Source organism: Rhinatrema bivittatum, chromosome 4 (assembly GCF_901001135.1).
Source record: "Rhinatrema bivittatum chromosome 4, aRhiBiv1.1, whole genome shotgun sequence".
Classification (NCBI taxonomy): domain Eukaryota; kingdom Metazoa; phylum Chordata; class Amphibia; order Gymnophiona; family Rhinatrematidae; genus Rhinatrema; species Rhinatrema bivittatum.
The window spans coordinates 205,708,199-205,721,231 of record NC_042618.1 but is presented as its reverse complement, the minus strand read 5'-3'; the positions used below and the strand labels follow the sequence as shown (position 1 = coordinate 205,721,231).

General features: G+C 46.6%; 1 protein-coding gene across 2 annotated transcripts in view; it reads right to left on the bottom strand.

Annotated features, from left to right (window-relative positions):
* LOC115090465 (5-aminolevulinate synthase, nonspecific, mitochondrial-like) overlaps window positions 1-13,033 on the bottom strand; it is a 39,257-nt gene that overhangs the window by 8,440 nt on the left and 17,784 nt on the right. For both annotated transcript variants that reach the window (XM_029599593.1, XM_029599592.1), the window contains exons 4-6: window positions 12,325-12,474; window positions 11,409-11,628; window positions 3,927-4,111 (exon numbers count right to left, since the gene is read on the bottom strand). In XM_029599593.1, coding sequence (XP_029455453.1) covers window positions 3,927-4,111; window positions 11,409-11,628; window positions 12,325-12,474 — 555 coding nt within the window. The remainder of the gene's footprint in view (window positions 1-3,926; window positions 4,112-11,408; window positions 11,629-12,324; window positions 12,475-13,033) is intronic.

Here is a 13,033-nt window from a genome sequence, read left to right as displayed (position 1 = left end):
TGAAGGTCCAGGTAGCGGCTTCTCTCCAGTTTCAGGGGAGAGGTGAACGGGACCCACCTGTCGGCTCATCCGGATGTAGCCCATTTTTTGTAAGGGGTGAAGCACCCCCCCTACAGTGACGGATTCCCTTGTGGAATCTTAATCTAGAATTAGAATTTTTGGCAGGGCCCTCCTTTTGGCCGCTTCGCAGTCTTTCCCTGCATGGTTATATGCTCAGCACATTGCATCTCTGAACTACAGGCACTGTCGCGTCAGGAACAGTTCCTCCGGATGACTCCAGGAGCGTTACAGCTTCGTACCGTTCCATCCTTCTTGCCCAAGGTAGTCTCGGAGTTTCATTTGAATCAGACCATTTCGTTGTCATCCCTAGTTCCCTGTACATACCCGGATCAGTTCTGACTCCTGGGTTTATGCATCCCTGCCAGCAGATGGAGACAGATACATTTTCACTGACACTGCGTCACAATCCCTGGTGCCACCTGCAGTTCCCTCAGCATTTCTCTGTCTCCAGCAGATGGTGGCTGGTGCAAAAACCTGCAGTTCTGCAGTCTGGCGAGTTCTTTATTTTTGTGAGCCTTCCTCCCAATGGTTTTTTTTGAGTCCTGGGAGATCCTTCCCTGTTTGGTTGAGGTGGACGAGCTGGAGGTTGGGGGACTTTTTTGTACGCTCATTCCGTTGATCCGTGGGGTGTAAATCTGGTGGTCCAGATCCCTCCTCTTCATTAGGCTGCTTAGGCAACTGTTGGCTTAGGGCAGCTGGGGTTTTGTTCCTCAGTTTGCCTCTCCTTTTTTGAACTTCTGGCTATTTTTTTGGTTTCACCTTCCTCTCCTTCTTTAAGTTTGGCTGATTTGAGCTGGACAGCTCTGTTTTCCAGCCTTAGGAGAGGGAGGGTTGTTGCCAGTTTGATTAAAGTTGTTAAAAACAAACAAATAAGGCACAACAGGAGAGGATCTGGAACACTTGATGAAACAGCTGGGTGAGAATAAGGTGCACAAGTTGCCAGAGGACAAGCCTAAGAGCAAGCGGTCTTTTCAGTCTTGTTTGTGGTTTCAGGAAGGCAGAAGGTTTCGTCAAGCGAGAGGAGCCCCAGCTTCGCAGAAGCAGTTCACACCGAGGTCAGTCCTTTCGAGGCAGTCAAAGGTCCTTCAGAGCTTCCACAGGAGGTTGGGCTACAGGGGCTAAATCCTCACAATGAGGCAAGGCCAGTCCACTCCGTCATTCCTTGTATAAGGGGTTGTCTAGCACGATTTTACGGGGAGTGGGCCAAGATCATTCAGGATCAGTGGGACCTCAGCATAATAAGAGATGGTTACGCATTAGAATTCGCTCGTCCCGTTCGCAATCTGTTTCTAGTCTCCCCCACGGGTCATTAGAAAAGCGTCGGGCGGTTCGAGAGTCTTTAGACAGGTTGCAGAGATTAAAGGCTGTGATTCCGGTTCCTCTGGACGAACGGGGCAGAGGTCAACAATTTACTTCGTGGTTCCAAAGAAAGAAGGCACTTTCCGCCCGATTCTGGACTTGAAACTGATAGATACGGCGTTAAATGTTCCGAGATTTCAAATGGAGACCCTGTGGTTGGTAATTGTGGCGGTGCGCAATCGGGAGTTCCTGGCTTAGAGGCGTACCTACATATCCCCATTTGATGGGATCACCAGCGTTTTCTGAGGTTTATGGTACTAGGTCAGCATGTCCAAGTTTCAGGCTCTCCCTTTTGGGCTGGCCACGGCACCATGCACCTTCACCAAGGTAATGGTGGTGGTGACGGCGGCTCTACGGCGCAAGGGGGTACTGGTACACCCTTATCTAGACCACTGGCTCTTCAGGGCAAAGTCGGAGGACGACTGTCGCACCTCGGTGCAGAAGGTGATTCATACACTGGAACCTCTAGGCTGGGTGATGAATTTGGCAAACAGCCACCTAATTCAGTCTCGGACTCTCGACTATCTGGGAGCTCAGTTCGACATGAAAGACCAGGTGTTTCTGACAGAGAAGAATGTGCAAGTTATACAGGCAATTTTGGTGCTTGTTGACGCTGCCAGTGCCCAGAGCCTGGGATTTTTTGCAGGTTCTGGGTTCGATGGCTTCAATGCTGGAGTTGGTACTGTGAGCCTTTGCGCATATGAGACCGCTACAGAGGGCTCTGTTGGCACAGGGGAATTCATTATCAGAGGAACTTCATCGGCCTGTGCCTCTCAAGGGTTATGCGCAGGACAGTCTGTCTTGGTTGGTGCTAACGTCCAATCTAGTACATGGAGTCGATCTGAAGGTCCCAGATTGGGTAATTCTTACTACCGATGCTTGTCTTTCTGGTTGGGGAGCAGTATGCCAGCGACAGTCGGCCCAGGAAACTTAGTCAGTGGAAGAAGCCTCTAAGTCTATCAATCGCTTAGAGACCAGGGTAATGAGGTTAGCGTTATTTGCCTTTCTGCCTTTGGTTCGAGGCTGGTCGATGAGGAGTCTGGTTTAATCCCCTAGATCAGGACATCTATATTCTTACTGGGGTTTAGTTTATGATTGATTGAGTACAGTTACAGTTTTAAATCAAGTTTTTCCAATAGTATGTCCACAGTGATCTTTGAAGAGAATACTGAAGGGCTGAGGTCACTGCAGGGATGTATCTAGGGTGACGTCAGCTTTGAAATCTGACTCCATCTCCATCTCCTGGCAGGGGAGCACAAACCATTGTCCTGAGTCCATCTGTCTACACTAAGGAAAACAAAATTATCAGGTAAGTAATTTCTCCATTATGCTTGTATATTTGTAAACCACCCAAATCTTGGAGAGTGCGGTCATTAAATTCTTTTAAATAAATAAAAATAAAATACAGAACTGCAGGTTTTGCACCTCCTTCATCTGCTGTAGACAGAAATACTGTGGGACTGAAATGGCACATTGGGTTGTATGGCAGTGTCAGTAAAACTTTCTCTGTCTCCATCTGCTGGAAGGGAGGCAAAATGCAGGCGTCTGGTCTGATATGGGTACGTACAGGGAATGGATGACTACATAGTATAAAAAATTAAATAAATAAAGTTAATCATTAATTAATAACTGGAGCTGAAAAAGTGGGAGAGAGAGGAAGCTATGAGAAGGTGAAATAGGGAGGTAGGCAAGTAAAGAAGATGGAGAGAGGAGAGATTAAAGTAAGAAGGGTGAAAGAGACCTGCCTGCTGTGACAGGCTTCAAGCTTCTCAGTCAGCAGCAGAGGATCTTGTATAGTCTCTGCCTCAAATCAGTCGCAGCCTGGCTACTAGAATACATCGATTTCTTCTGAACAGAGGTCCTCCAATCACAGAACAGCCAAACTAGAATCTACAACAGAACGGAGGACATTAACTTTGGGGTTCAAAAGAGGATTAGACAAGCTCGTGAAGGAAAAGTCCATAAACCGTTATTACCCAGGTAGACTTGGGAAAGCTAGCGCTTATCCCTAGGAGATACAAGAAATAGATCAATTATTGGGGTTCTGCTGCTACTTGTGACCAAGACAGAAACAGAATGCTGGGCTCTATGGACTTTGGCGACTTAGCATGGCACATTTTATGTTTTTATCTATTTCTCATTAATACAGGTTCTCCTTCAGTGTATGATAAACCTGCTTGGTGGTAAGAAAAATGTACATTAAAAAGGTATTGCTATCTCTTAAGAAATTAATGCCCCATCCTTTCTATACAGCGCAAGCACGATTGTCAGCATAGGCCAGACAGCTTTAATACAATATTAACACCAAATATTACCAATAGGATTGATACTTAAAACTTGGAATTGTAGGACTAAAATATTAGTTCTATTTATTTTCAAATATTTTCATTACTGTAATGGGATGCAGGACTCTCCATCATAATGACACCTGCCCCTACCCAATCCCATCACAGAACAGCCTTAGCTTCGTAGCATGAGCTGAGCAATTGCAGCTTACATCCCATTACCTGGTAACATCTTGGCTAGTGTGAAAAGAGTGGAATCATTGGCCACAAAGCAGGATGAAAACAGCAATGCCGCATCCTTCCCGTGCAGGTCTGCCAATTCATGTTCCAAATCCACGTGGAATTTGCTGGTCCCAGAGATGTTCCTGGTGCCCCCAGCCCCAGCACCATGCTGTTTTAGTGTCTCCCTAGGAGACAATATGGAAAAAGAGTGTGAAGACCTGTCTTTAGCCCTCCACAGCAGAAAACACTTGGACAGCAGCGCACAGAGGACCCTTCAGTTCTGAAAGGAAAGGCAACAGATTTAGCTTTGGAATTGTCTGCACTTCAGGAAGGCTGGTGTAGATCTCTTTAATTGACTTGTGCTTTGAATATCACATTTATGCAAGACCATTTATGCACTGGATTTAGAGGCAGGCAAACCCCCCTCCCCCCCCCAAAAAAAAAAATCCCAATATCATTCTTCCCCCCACCATGCCCCCCTAGTTTAGAGTGACAGAACCCAATCCCCACTGCTGCCAGTAGATGTGCTGGCTCTTACAGTACAAGATGCTCTCCTGGTTGGCACTTTTAGAAGTTCCATACCTGCATGTCCCATGCTGCTCGATGGGAAGTGCGAGAGCATGAAGCAGAGCGAAGGGAGAGAGTGGAGGCCTTTGATGACCAAGTGATGTAGTTGTCCCTCTCCTGCACCAAAGTAGGCCCTCACTTCATATTAGTAGAGGGCTCTGGTTCAGAAAATATGTAGCACACAAAAAATGAGATTTCCCTTTTTTGCAATACGATACCAAACTTCTGCACCTTGGTTATGAACTATGTAGTGCACGCCCAATCAACCAGAATGCATGACTTCCTAGGACCAATTTATCCCAGTTAGGGGAGAGCTGCTTGCAATTCTGTGAAATGGAAAAGGCAACTGCAACCCAGCTAAAAATCTTTTCACTTTTACAAGACTTTAGATTACACTATATATAATCTGACTAACCTGTAAAAAATACTAACATATATTGCTTTTCACTTCAGTACAGGGTAATTAAAACAAATGTTCTATCTTACCACAGTACACATGCACACAGAAAGTAAAGGAAGCAACATGAGCAAAAGTAAACACACAGACAGGAGAATGTGCCACTGTTAATAATCACCACTAAACAAAACCGCCTCACATTGTGTGAAAGAAGATAACAAGCTGGTGAAGCAGACTGCATGATGCAGTTAATGCCTTTAAATGGATGATTACAGCCTGTGCAACAGATTCTCCTTCAAAAGCAGAATATGATTCAGAATTTATACAGAAAAATTGGTTCTTACCTGCTAATTTTCGTTCCTGTAGTACCACAGATCAGTCCAGACTCCTGGGTTTTGCCTCCCTTCCAGCAGATGGAGACATAGAAAGTCTTACTGACACTGCTACTTAACTACATGTGCTACTTGCAGTTCCTCCGTACTAATCTATACCCAAGCTAATCACAACAAATTTTCAAAAATGTCCAAACTTCCAAGTCACTGCTCTGTAATTCTCCTGTGGAGAAACAAGCTGAGCTTCCGCCCACGAGGCCGTCTGAGAATGCATAGAATGAGCAAGCAATCCCTCCAGAACTGGATGACCACGAATAATGCAAGTGGAACCAATAGCATCCTTAACCCAATGAGCAATAGGAGCCTTAGAAGCCTGAAAGCCCCTCTTCGGTCCGCTCCACAGAACAAAAAGGTGATCTGACCTCCTGAAGTCATTAGTTACCTTGAGATACCTCAACAAAGCTCTTCTTACATCTCACAACTTGAGCTCCCTTGCATGAGAAGCGGACGCATCCACTGTGGGAAAGGCTGGGAGCTCCACTGTCTGATTCATGCGAAACGCTGAAACCACTTTCGGCAAAAAGGAAGGTACTGTCCTCAACAAGACCCGCGAAATCGAAAGGAATGGGTCCTGACACGACAGCCTGCAACTCAGAAATCCTCCTAGCCGAACATATGGCCACCAGAAAAACAACCTTAAGAGTCAAGTCCTTCAGCTTCGCTCTCCAGAGTGGTTCAAAAAGAGCCTCACATAAACCCCTGAGGACAAGATTAAGATTTCAGGATGGACAAACCAGAAGTGGAGGACGCAAATTCTTTGTCCCCCTAAGCAATTGAATAACATCCAGATGTACAGATATAGAGGATCTATTTTGCCACGAAGACAACCTAGAGCTGCCACTTGAATTTTAAGTGAGCTGAGAGACAAGCCTTTGGCGAAACCTTTCAGAAAGAACAAAATTTCAGAGACTGACACCCTGAGAAGGCGAACACCTTTAGCGGAGCACCAGGACTCAAAATCCCTCCATACCCGTATGTAGGAAATATTAGTAGACTTCCTCCTGACTTCCAATAAATTAGTAATGACCGCCTCTGGATAACCCCTACGTCTCAAAACGCCATGCCGCTAGACAAAAGTGAGCAACCTGGCTGGACAATATGGATCCCTGACACAGAAGACCCTCCAGATGACCAAAGCAAATCAGTCCGGCCACAGCCAAGTTGACCAGATCCACGAACCACGGATGCCACGGTCATTCCGGTGCCACCAAGACCACTTCTCCCTGATGCTTTTCTATGCGACGTAACACCTTGCTCACAAGCGCCCAGGGAGGAAAGACAAATTAGAACCCCCCCGCAGCCAAGGTAATACCAGAGCATCAACGCCCTTGGCCCTCGCCTCCAAATGAAAAATCGAAAGGCCTTGGCATTCAGACGAGTAGCCATTAAGTCCACATGGGGGAAGCCCCACCGCTCTCGTGAATGAGCTGTATCGTGGACTCCAACAATTCCCACATGTCCGGATCCAGCACCGCCCAACTCAAGCAATCTGCTTGAACATTTTTGACCCCAGCTATGTGGGATGCCACTATTCACTCCAGATGCTGCTCTGACCAAAGAACTAACTCTTGCACCTCCTGGGCTACTGCTTGACTCTTGGTTCCGCCCTGGTGATTGATATAAGCCAACATCATTGCATTGTCCGAGAGAACCCTCACTGATCGACCTCTCACTATTTATTTATTTAAAAAGTTTTCTATACCGTCGCTAAGTTATATACCATCGCAACGGTTTGCAAATAGGCACATAGACTAAGGTTAGTAAATCTAGGATATCGTACATTCAAACAGGTGCCAATAAAGTTCGGCTACAATTTCATAAACAAAATCATTATTTGAGTAATGTTGGTCAAGTCCAGGTATATTATTGAGTTACTATCTCTTTGAGATGTTACTTCTTAAATGTAGGATTGAGTAAATTCATTCTCATCTGCATTACTCTGTACTTTCTTTCTCTACCCTCCACACTCTTTAGTGAAGGCTTTTTTTAAAGAGCCATGTTTTTAAATTTTTCTTAAAAGTTTTGAGATTATTCAGTAATTTGAGTTCAGGGGGCATAGTGTTCCATAGTATGGGCCCAGCCAATGATAAAGCCCTTTCTCTCACTTGGGTTAATTTTGCTGACTTTACTGAAGGGATTGTTAGTAGTGCTTTGTTTGCTGAGCGGAGGTTTCTTTGTGGAACGTGTACTCGTAAGGCTGTGTTTAGCCAGTCTGCTTCTTTATCATATATTAGTTTGTGTATGGTACATAAGGGCCTTGCATTTTATCCTGTATTCGATGGGTAACCAATGTAAGTTTGCTAGCGTTTCGGTTATATGGTCCCTCCTCTTTTTTCCCGTCAGTATTCTGGCTGCAGTATTTTGAAGTATCTGGAGTGGTCTTATCGATGTGCTTGGGAGTCCTAGTAAGAGTGCATTGCAGTAGTCAGTGCTGGAAAAGATAAGTGTTTGCAATACTGTTCTGAAGTGGGCAGGTGTGAGTAATGGTTTCAATCTTCTGAGGACCATAAGTTTTGCGTAGCCTTCTCTAACTTTTATAGATATGTGTTGCTTCAGGTTGATTTCTGGGTCCATTATTACTCCCAGATTCCTTACTTTTTCGGCTAGCTCAATTTTTTGGTAGAAATCCTTGCAAGGCTCAGCAGACTGCTCTAGTCTCTAGCCGGCAGACAGACCACGCAGACTCTTTCATGGACCAGCCACTCTGAGTTGATTGGTGCTGACTGCTCCCCAACCAGAAAAGGCTGGCATCGATAGTAACTACCACCCAATCCGGGACTTTAAGATCCACACCCTGGACGAGATTGCAAGTTAGAAGCCAGCAGGAAAAGCTCTCCCGTGCGACGCCCTCGAGTGGTAATGGAAGTTGAAGCTCCTCTGAGACCGGGTTCCACTGAGCCAAAAGTGCTCTCTGCAACTGTCTCATGTGAGCAAAAGCCCACGGCACTACATCCAGGGTCGAGGCCATAAAGCCCAGAACTTGCAAATAATCCCATACCATGATCACCTATAATTGCAACAACCACCGAATCTGCCCCTGCAGCTTCAGCACGCGCTTCTCTGAGAGATACACCTTGCCGACTAGAGTGTTAAATAGAGCTCCCAGATACTCTAAGTCGGTGGTTCTCAACCATGTCCTGGGGACCCCCTCAGCCAGTCGGGTTTTCAGGCTATCCACAATGAATATGCATGAGAGAAAATTTGCATGTTATGGAGGCAGTGTATGCAAATTCTCTCATGCATATTCATTGTGGATAGCCTGAAAACCCGACTGGCTGGGGGGGTCCCCAGGACAGGGTTGAGAACCACTGCTCTAAGGACTGCGTCGGTAACAGGTGACTTTGCGATATTCACCACCCAACCTAGTGACTGGAGGACATAGAGAACATTTTGAACTGACAGGTGACAAAGAACCCCCGACTTTGCCCGATAAGCCAGACCATATACAGATGCACCAAAATCCATTCCTTCCGGAGCGCCGCTGCCACCACCACCACCTTGGTGAAGGTGTGTGGTGCCATGGACAATCCAAAAGGAAGGGCCTGAAACTGAACATGTTGCCCCAGAATCATGAATTGCAGGAAACGCTGAGAGTCCTGATGAATGGGGGATGTGCAGATAGGCCTCTGTTAGAGCCAGAGACACCAGAAACTTTCCTTTGCGAATCACCACAATCACCGACCTTAAGGTTTCCATCAAAAAATGCGGAACCTTTAGTGCTGCATTTACTTTCTTTAAATCTAAAATCAGGAAGAAAGTCCCTTCTTTGGGACCACAAAGTAAATGGAATATCTTCCCCTGCAAAACTCTTCGCGGGGAACCAGAATCACTGTCGCCAGGTGACACAGCCATTCCAGCGTCTCTCAAACCGCTACTTATTTGTCAAAGGAGCCGCACGGGGAAACTAGAAACAAATTGCAGACGGGTCAAGCAAATTCTAAAGCGTAGCCGTCCTTTATCATGCTGAGCACCCACTGGTCCTGAGAAATTCTGGCCCACTCCTCGTAAAACCGTGACAGGCAACCTCCTCTAATAGGAACGACGGAGTGGACCAGCCTCGCCTCATTGCGAAGACTTAAGCCCAGATGCACTCCCGCCCCAAGCGGCGCCTCAGAATGGTCTCCATCTGCTGGTAGGGATGAACAAAACCCGCTTGTCTGGACTGATCTGGAAGGATTGACTCCAGGACTGCACCGAAAGGGGAAACTGTCTTTAAGGCCCAGCAGCAACCTTTGCCGGATAAGTCCTTCTATCTAACCGAAAATGAGAACGTACCTGAAAAAACCTCTTGCCCTTAGGCTTATCCTCCGGCAACCTAAGGACCTTATTATCCCCAAGAGAATGCATCAACTGCTCGAGGTCCTCACCAAATAAGTCAACCCATGAAAGGCAGCAAGCCTAACAATGCCTTGGAGAAGACGCCCGCCGCCCAGTTTTGCAGCCAGATCAAGCTTCTGGCGGAAACCATAAATACCATAATCCGAGATGAGGTACAAACCAAATCATACAGAGCATCTGCTCCGTAGGCAACCGCTGCCTCAACTCGCTCAGCCCTGTCGGCCTCCTCGTCTGACTTCGGCAGGTTTTCTTGCATCAGCTGCACCCGGCGGAGACAAGCATGTTGCATAAAACTCATACAAATAGCAGCATGTAAACCCAGAGCAGAGACCTCAAAAATCCTCTCGAGGTGCACCTCCAACTTACGATCCTGAATATCCTTCAACGCTGCAGAGACTACCACAGGGATAGTCACCCTCTTAGTAACCATCGAAACCGCAGCATTGCCTTTATGGAGAGCAAAAAGTTCCAAAGCCTGTTCAGGCAATGGATAAAGCTTTGCCATGGCCCTTCCTACCTTTAACCAGGAATTGGGAGCTCCCCATTCTGCTTCCACTAGCTTCTTTACAGACTTGTAATATGGGAAGGCTTTTGGGGGACCCCACATCCCATCCAGGACCGGATCTTCCCCCTCCAAATCAGAGTCCTCCTAAGGGATCTTGACCCCTAGAACCTGAAAAGCCAGAGGTAGCAAGGCATCAAGCTCTTCTCTTCTAAAAAGTCAGACTACCTTCGGGTTTTCCCCTTGACCCGCACCCTCCGGCCACCAGATCCATTGGATCATCCAAGTCAGGAGCCTCCCTCTGATCACGACTGAACGGGCTGGAGACAAGCATGGGGGCATCCCCCCGGCAGCACGGGAACAGCTGAAAGCGAATCCAAGATGGCCACTATTCCCGCGCTAATCGGGAAAGGATTAGCACCTCGGCCAGGGCCCCGGAGCGACACCAAAACCGAAGCAGGGGACTTTAGATGTTTCCTGGCTGCCGGACGAGTCCTCCCCGCCCTCGAAACACCCGGCTCACAGCCCGAGCCGACAAAGCCATGACATGAGCCACAGCCCATCGCACCCAGGGAGAAGCCGACTGACATTCAAGAAGGAGAAAACCAAGAACAAAATAAACATACTTCAGCCGCTTTAAACAGTGAAGAGGAAGCCGTCCACACAGCTGAGTTGTGCAACTGCCTTCAGTTCCTTGAAATTGGTCTGTCTCCGCCTGCTGGAGGGGAGGTAAAACCCAGGAGTCTGGGCTGATCCGGGTATGTACAGGGAATAAAGGATATCTGAAGCCTGCAGCTGCCTGAGCGGGCTTGTGAAGGGGAGGAATCTGGACCACCAGATTTACACTCCACGGGTGCACGGTAGGAGCACACACAAGGGTCACCAACCCCCGGCTCATCTGCCTCAACCGGACAGGGAAGAACCCACCAGGATTCTAAAACCCCTGGGAGGAAGGCTCAAAGCGGAAAAAAATTGCCTAGACTGCAGAACTGCAGGTTTTGCACCCATCTACCATCTGCTGGAGACCGAGAAATACTGAGGAACTGCAGGTGGCACGTTTGGTTAAGTAGCAGTGTCAGCAAAACTTTCTCTTGTCTCAATCTACTGGAAAAAGAAGCAAAACCCAGGAGACTGGACTGATCTGGGTACGTACAGGGAAACTGACATTCTGTGGTCTGCAGCACTAGATCTGCATGCAATGTGAATGCTGTCGTGTCCATGAAAGCATGGTGCTACCACGTTTGTACATCAATACACACACACACAGGAAACAGAGAAAAACTCACATTACAGCCCCAACAACTCGAGGGTGGCGGCTCATCCCCAAGTAGTCATTGCTGCACCAGACTGACACTTGCTTTTTGCTAACAGAGTCTGAATAGTCATCAGCCATTGGGAAGAGGTGTGCCCTTCGATTCACAGTCTTAAATACACGGTATGTATGGTCGGCTTTTTTTTCATCAATTTGCTTCTCAAAGAATTGGTCGTACTGGAAAGAGTTAACAGCTAGAAAGAGAGTGAGAGACAGCTATAATACGGATATTAGATAAATATCAAAAACAAGAAAAAAAAAAGAAAACACATCAAAATCAAAATTACAGTCCTTCATGTTGAAAGGTAGAGATGCTCTGGAAACTAAGGGTGCCAAGAACTAGAAATCACACTCTGTTACATGTGAAGACGAAAGGAAAGCAGCAACATTCTGCAGCACCCTCAGACAGAGAGCCAGGATGAGGCTGATTAAGATAAAAGCACAATGGGAGTAGGAACCACGCATGCTGATAACAGTCTGCCATGCTCTCAGGCATCCTGCCCACCAGGACACAATTAGCAGCATACTCATTTGTTGCAGACTAAGGCAATGCTCCTAACAGAGGCATACATTTAATACTGCATGACCAAAAGCCAACATCCCAAGCCGAACAGTCCACATTCTACAGTATGGCCCGATGTGGGCCTTTTATGCAGTGAAAGTGGGATGGCAAGAGGTCAACCCTGACTTCATGGTTATATGAGCAGAAAAGCAGAAGTCACTTTGAATGTGGATGGTCTCATGGAAAACTGATTAAGTTTTGCCTGAAAATGTCTCATGGTTGCTACTAGTTAATGGATTTCAGTATCTGAGATACTGATCTAGAACAGCAGAAAGTCACTCCATATGGGAACCAACTGTTCCCATTCAGCATAGAAACTAGTTGTTACATTTTGGCATGTTATCCTGCAGCAGGTGGGACACCCTTTCTGGTCTCTCCTTCAGCTTGGCATCGTGGAATTTTCTGAAGAAGTCACTCTGCTCCTGTCCATCAGTCTTAATGTTAATCACACTGGGATTCACTGGCGTTTCAGCCAACTCTGTTAAAAGAAAAGGCAAATTAAACTGAGTGAGTATTTGGTTCCTATCAGATCATTTCAATAAAAGGTTATGAACTTAAGGGACAAGGTTTCTCAAAGTTTTGCTCTGGTTTTGTACTGGCATATGGTAGAAGAAGAATGATTTTTGCATTGAAGGAAAACTAAATAATCTCACCTTACATAGTCTGTGCACAGAAATGATGGCAGTCAGCTGCACACTTAAAAGCACAAAGCTATGAATGTGAAAACCCCAGCTGCAATCCCTGCATAGATGCACAGAAGTCAGACTTACAATGAAAGCTCATTTTTCTAGGAACCTTAAGGTAGACTTGGCAATGCAAGATGGAGAATCCAGGCTTAATTCCTGGTCAGATTTTCCATTCCCTGGGCCAGTGGATGGAGCAACAGCAACAACTAATGGCTGGACTTGAAGCCTACAGTGCAAGGTGCTTGAGAGCCCTGATGCATGGCCCCCCCAGCTGAGGACTCATTGTAATGAGTGGACTAAGCAAATTAGCAGAGGTGAGACAACCTAGAATAGGTGTGAGTAAAGGCTTAC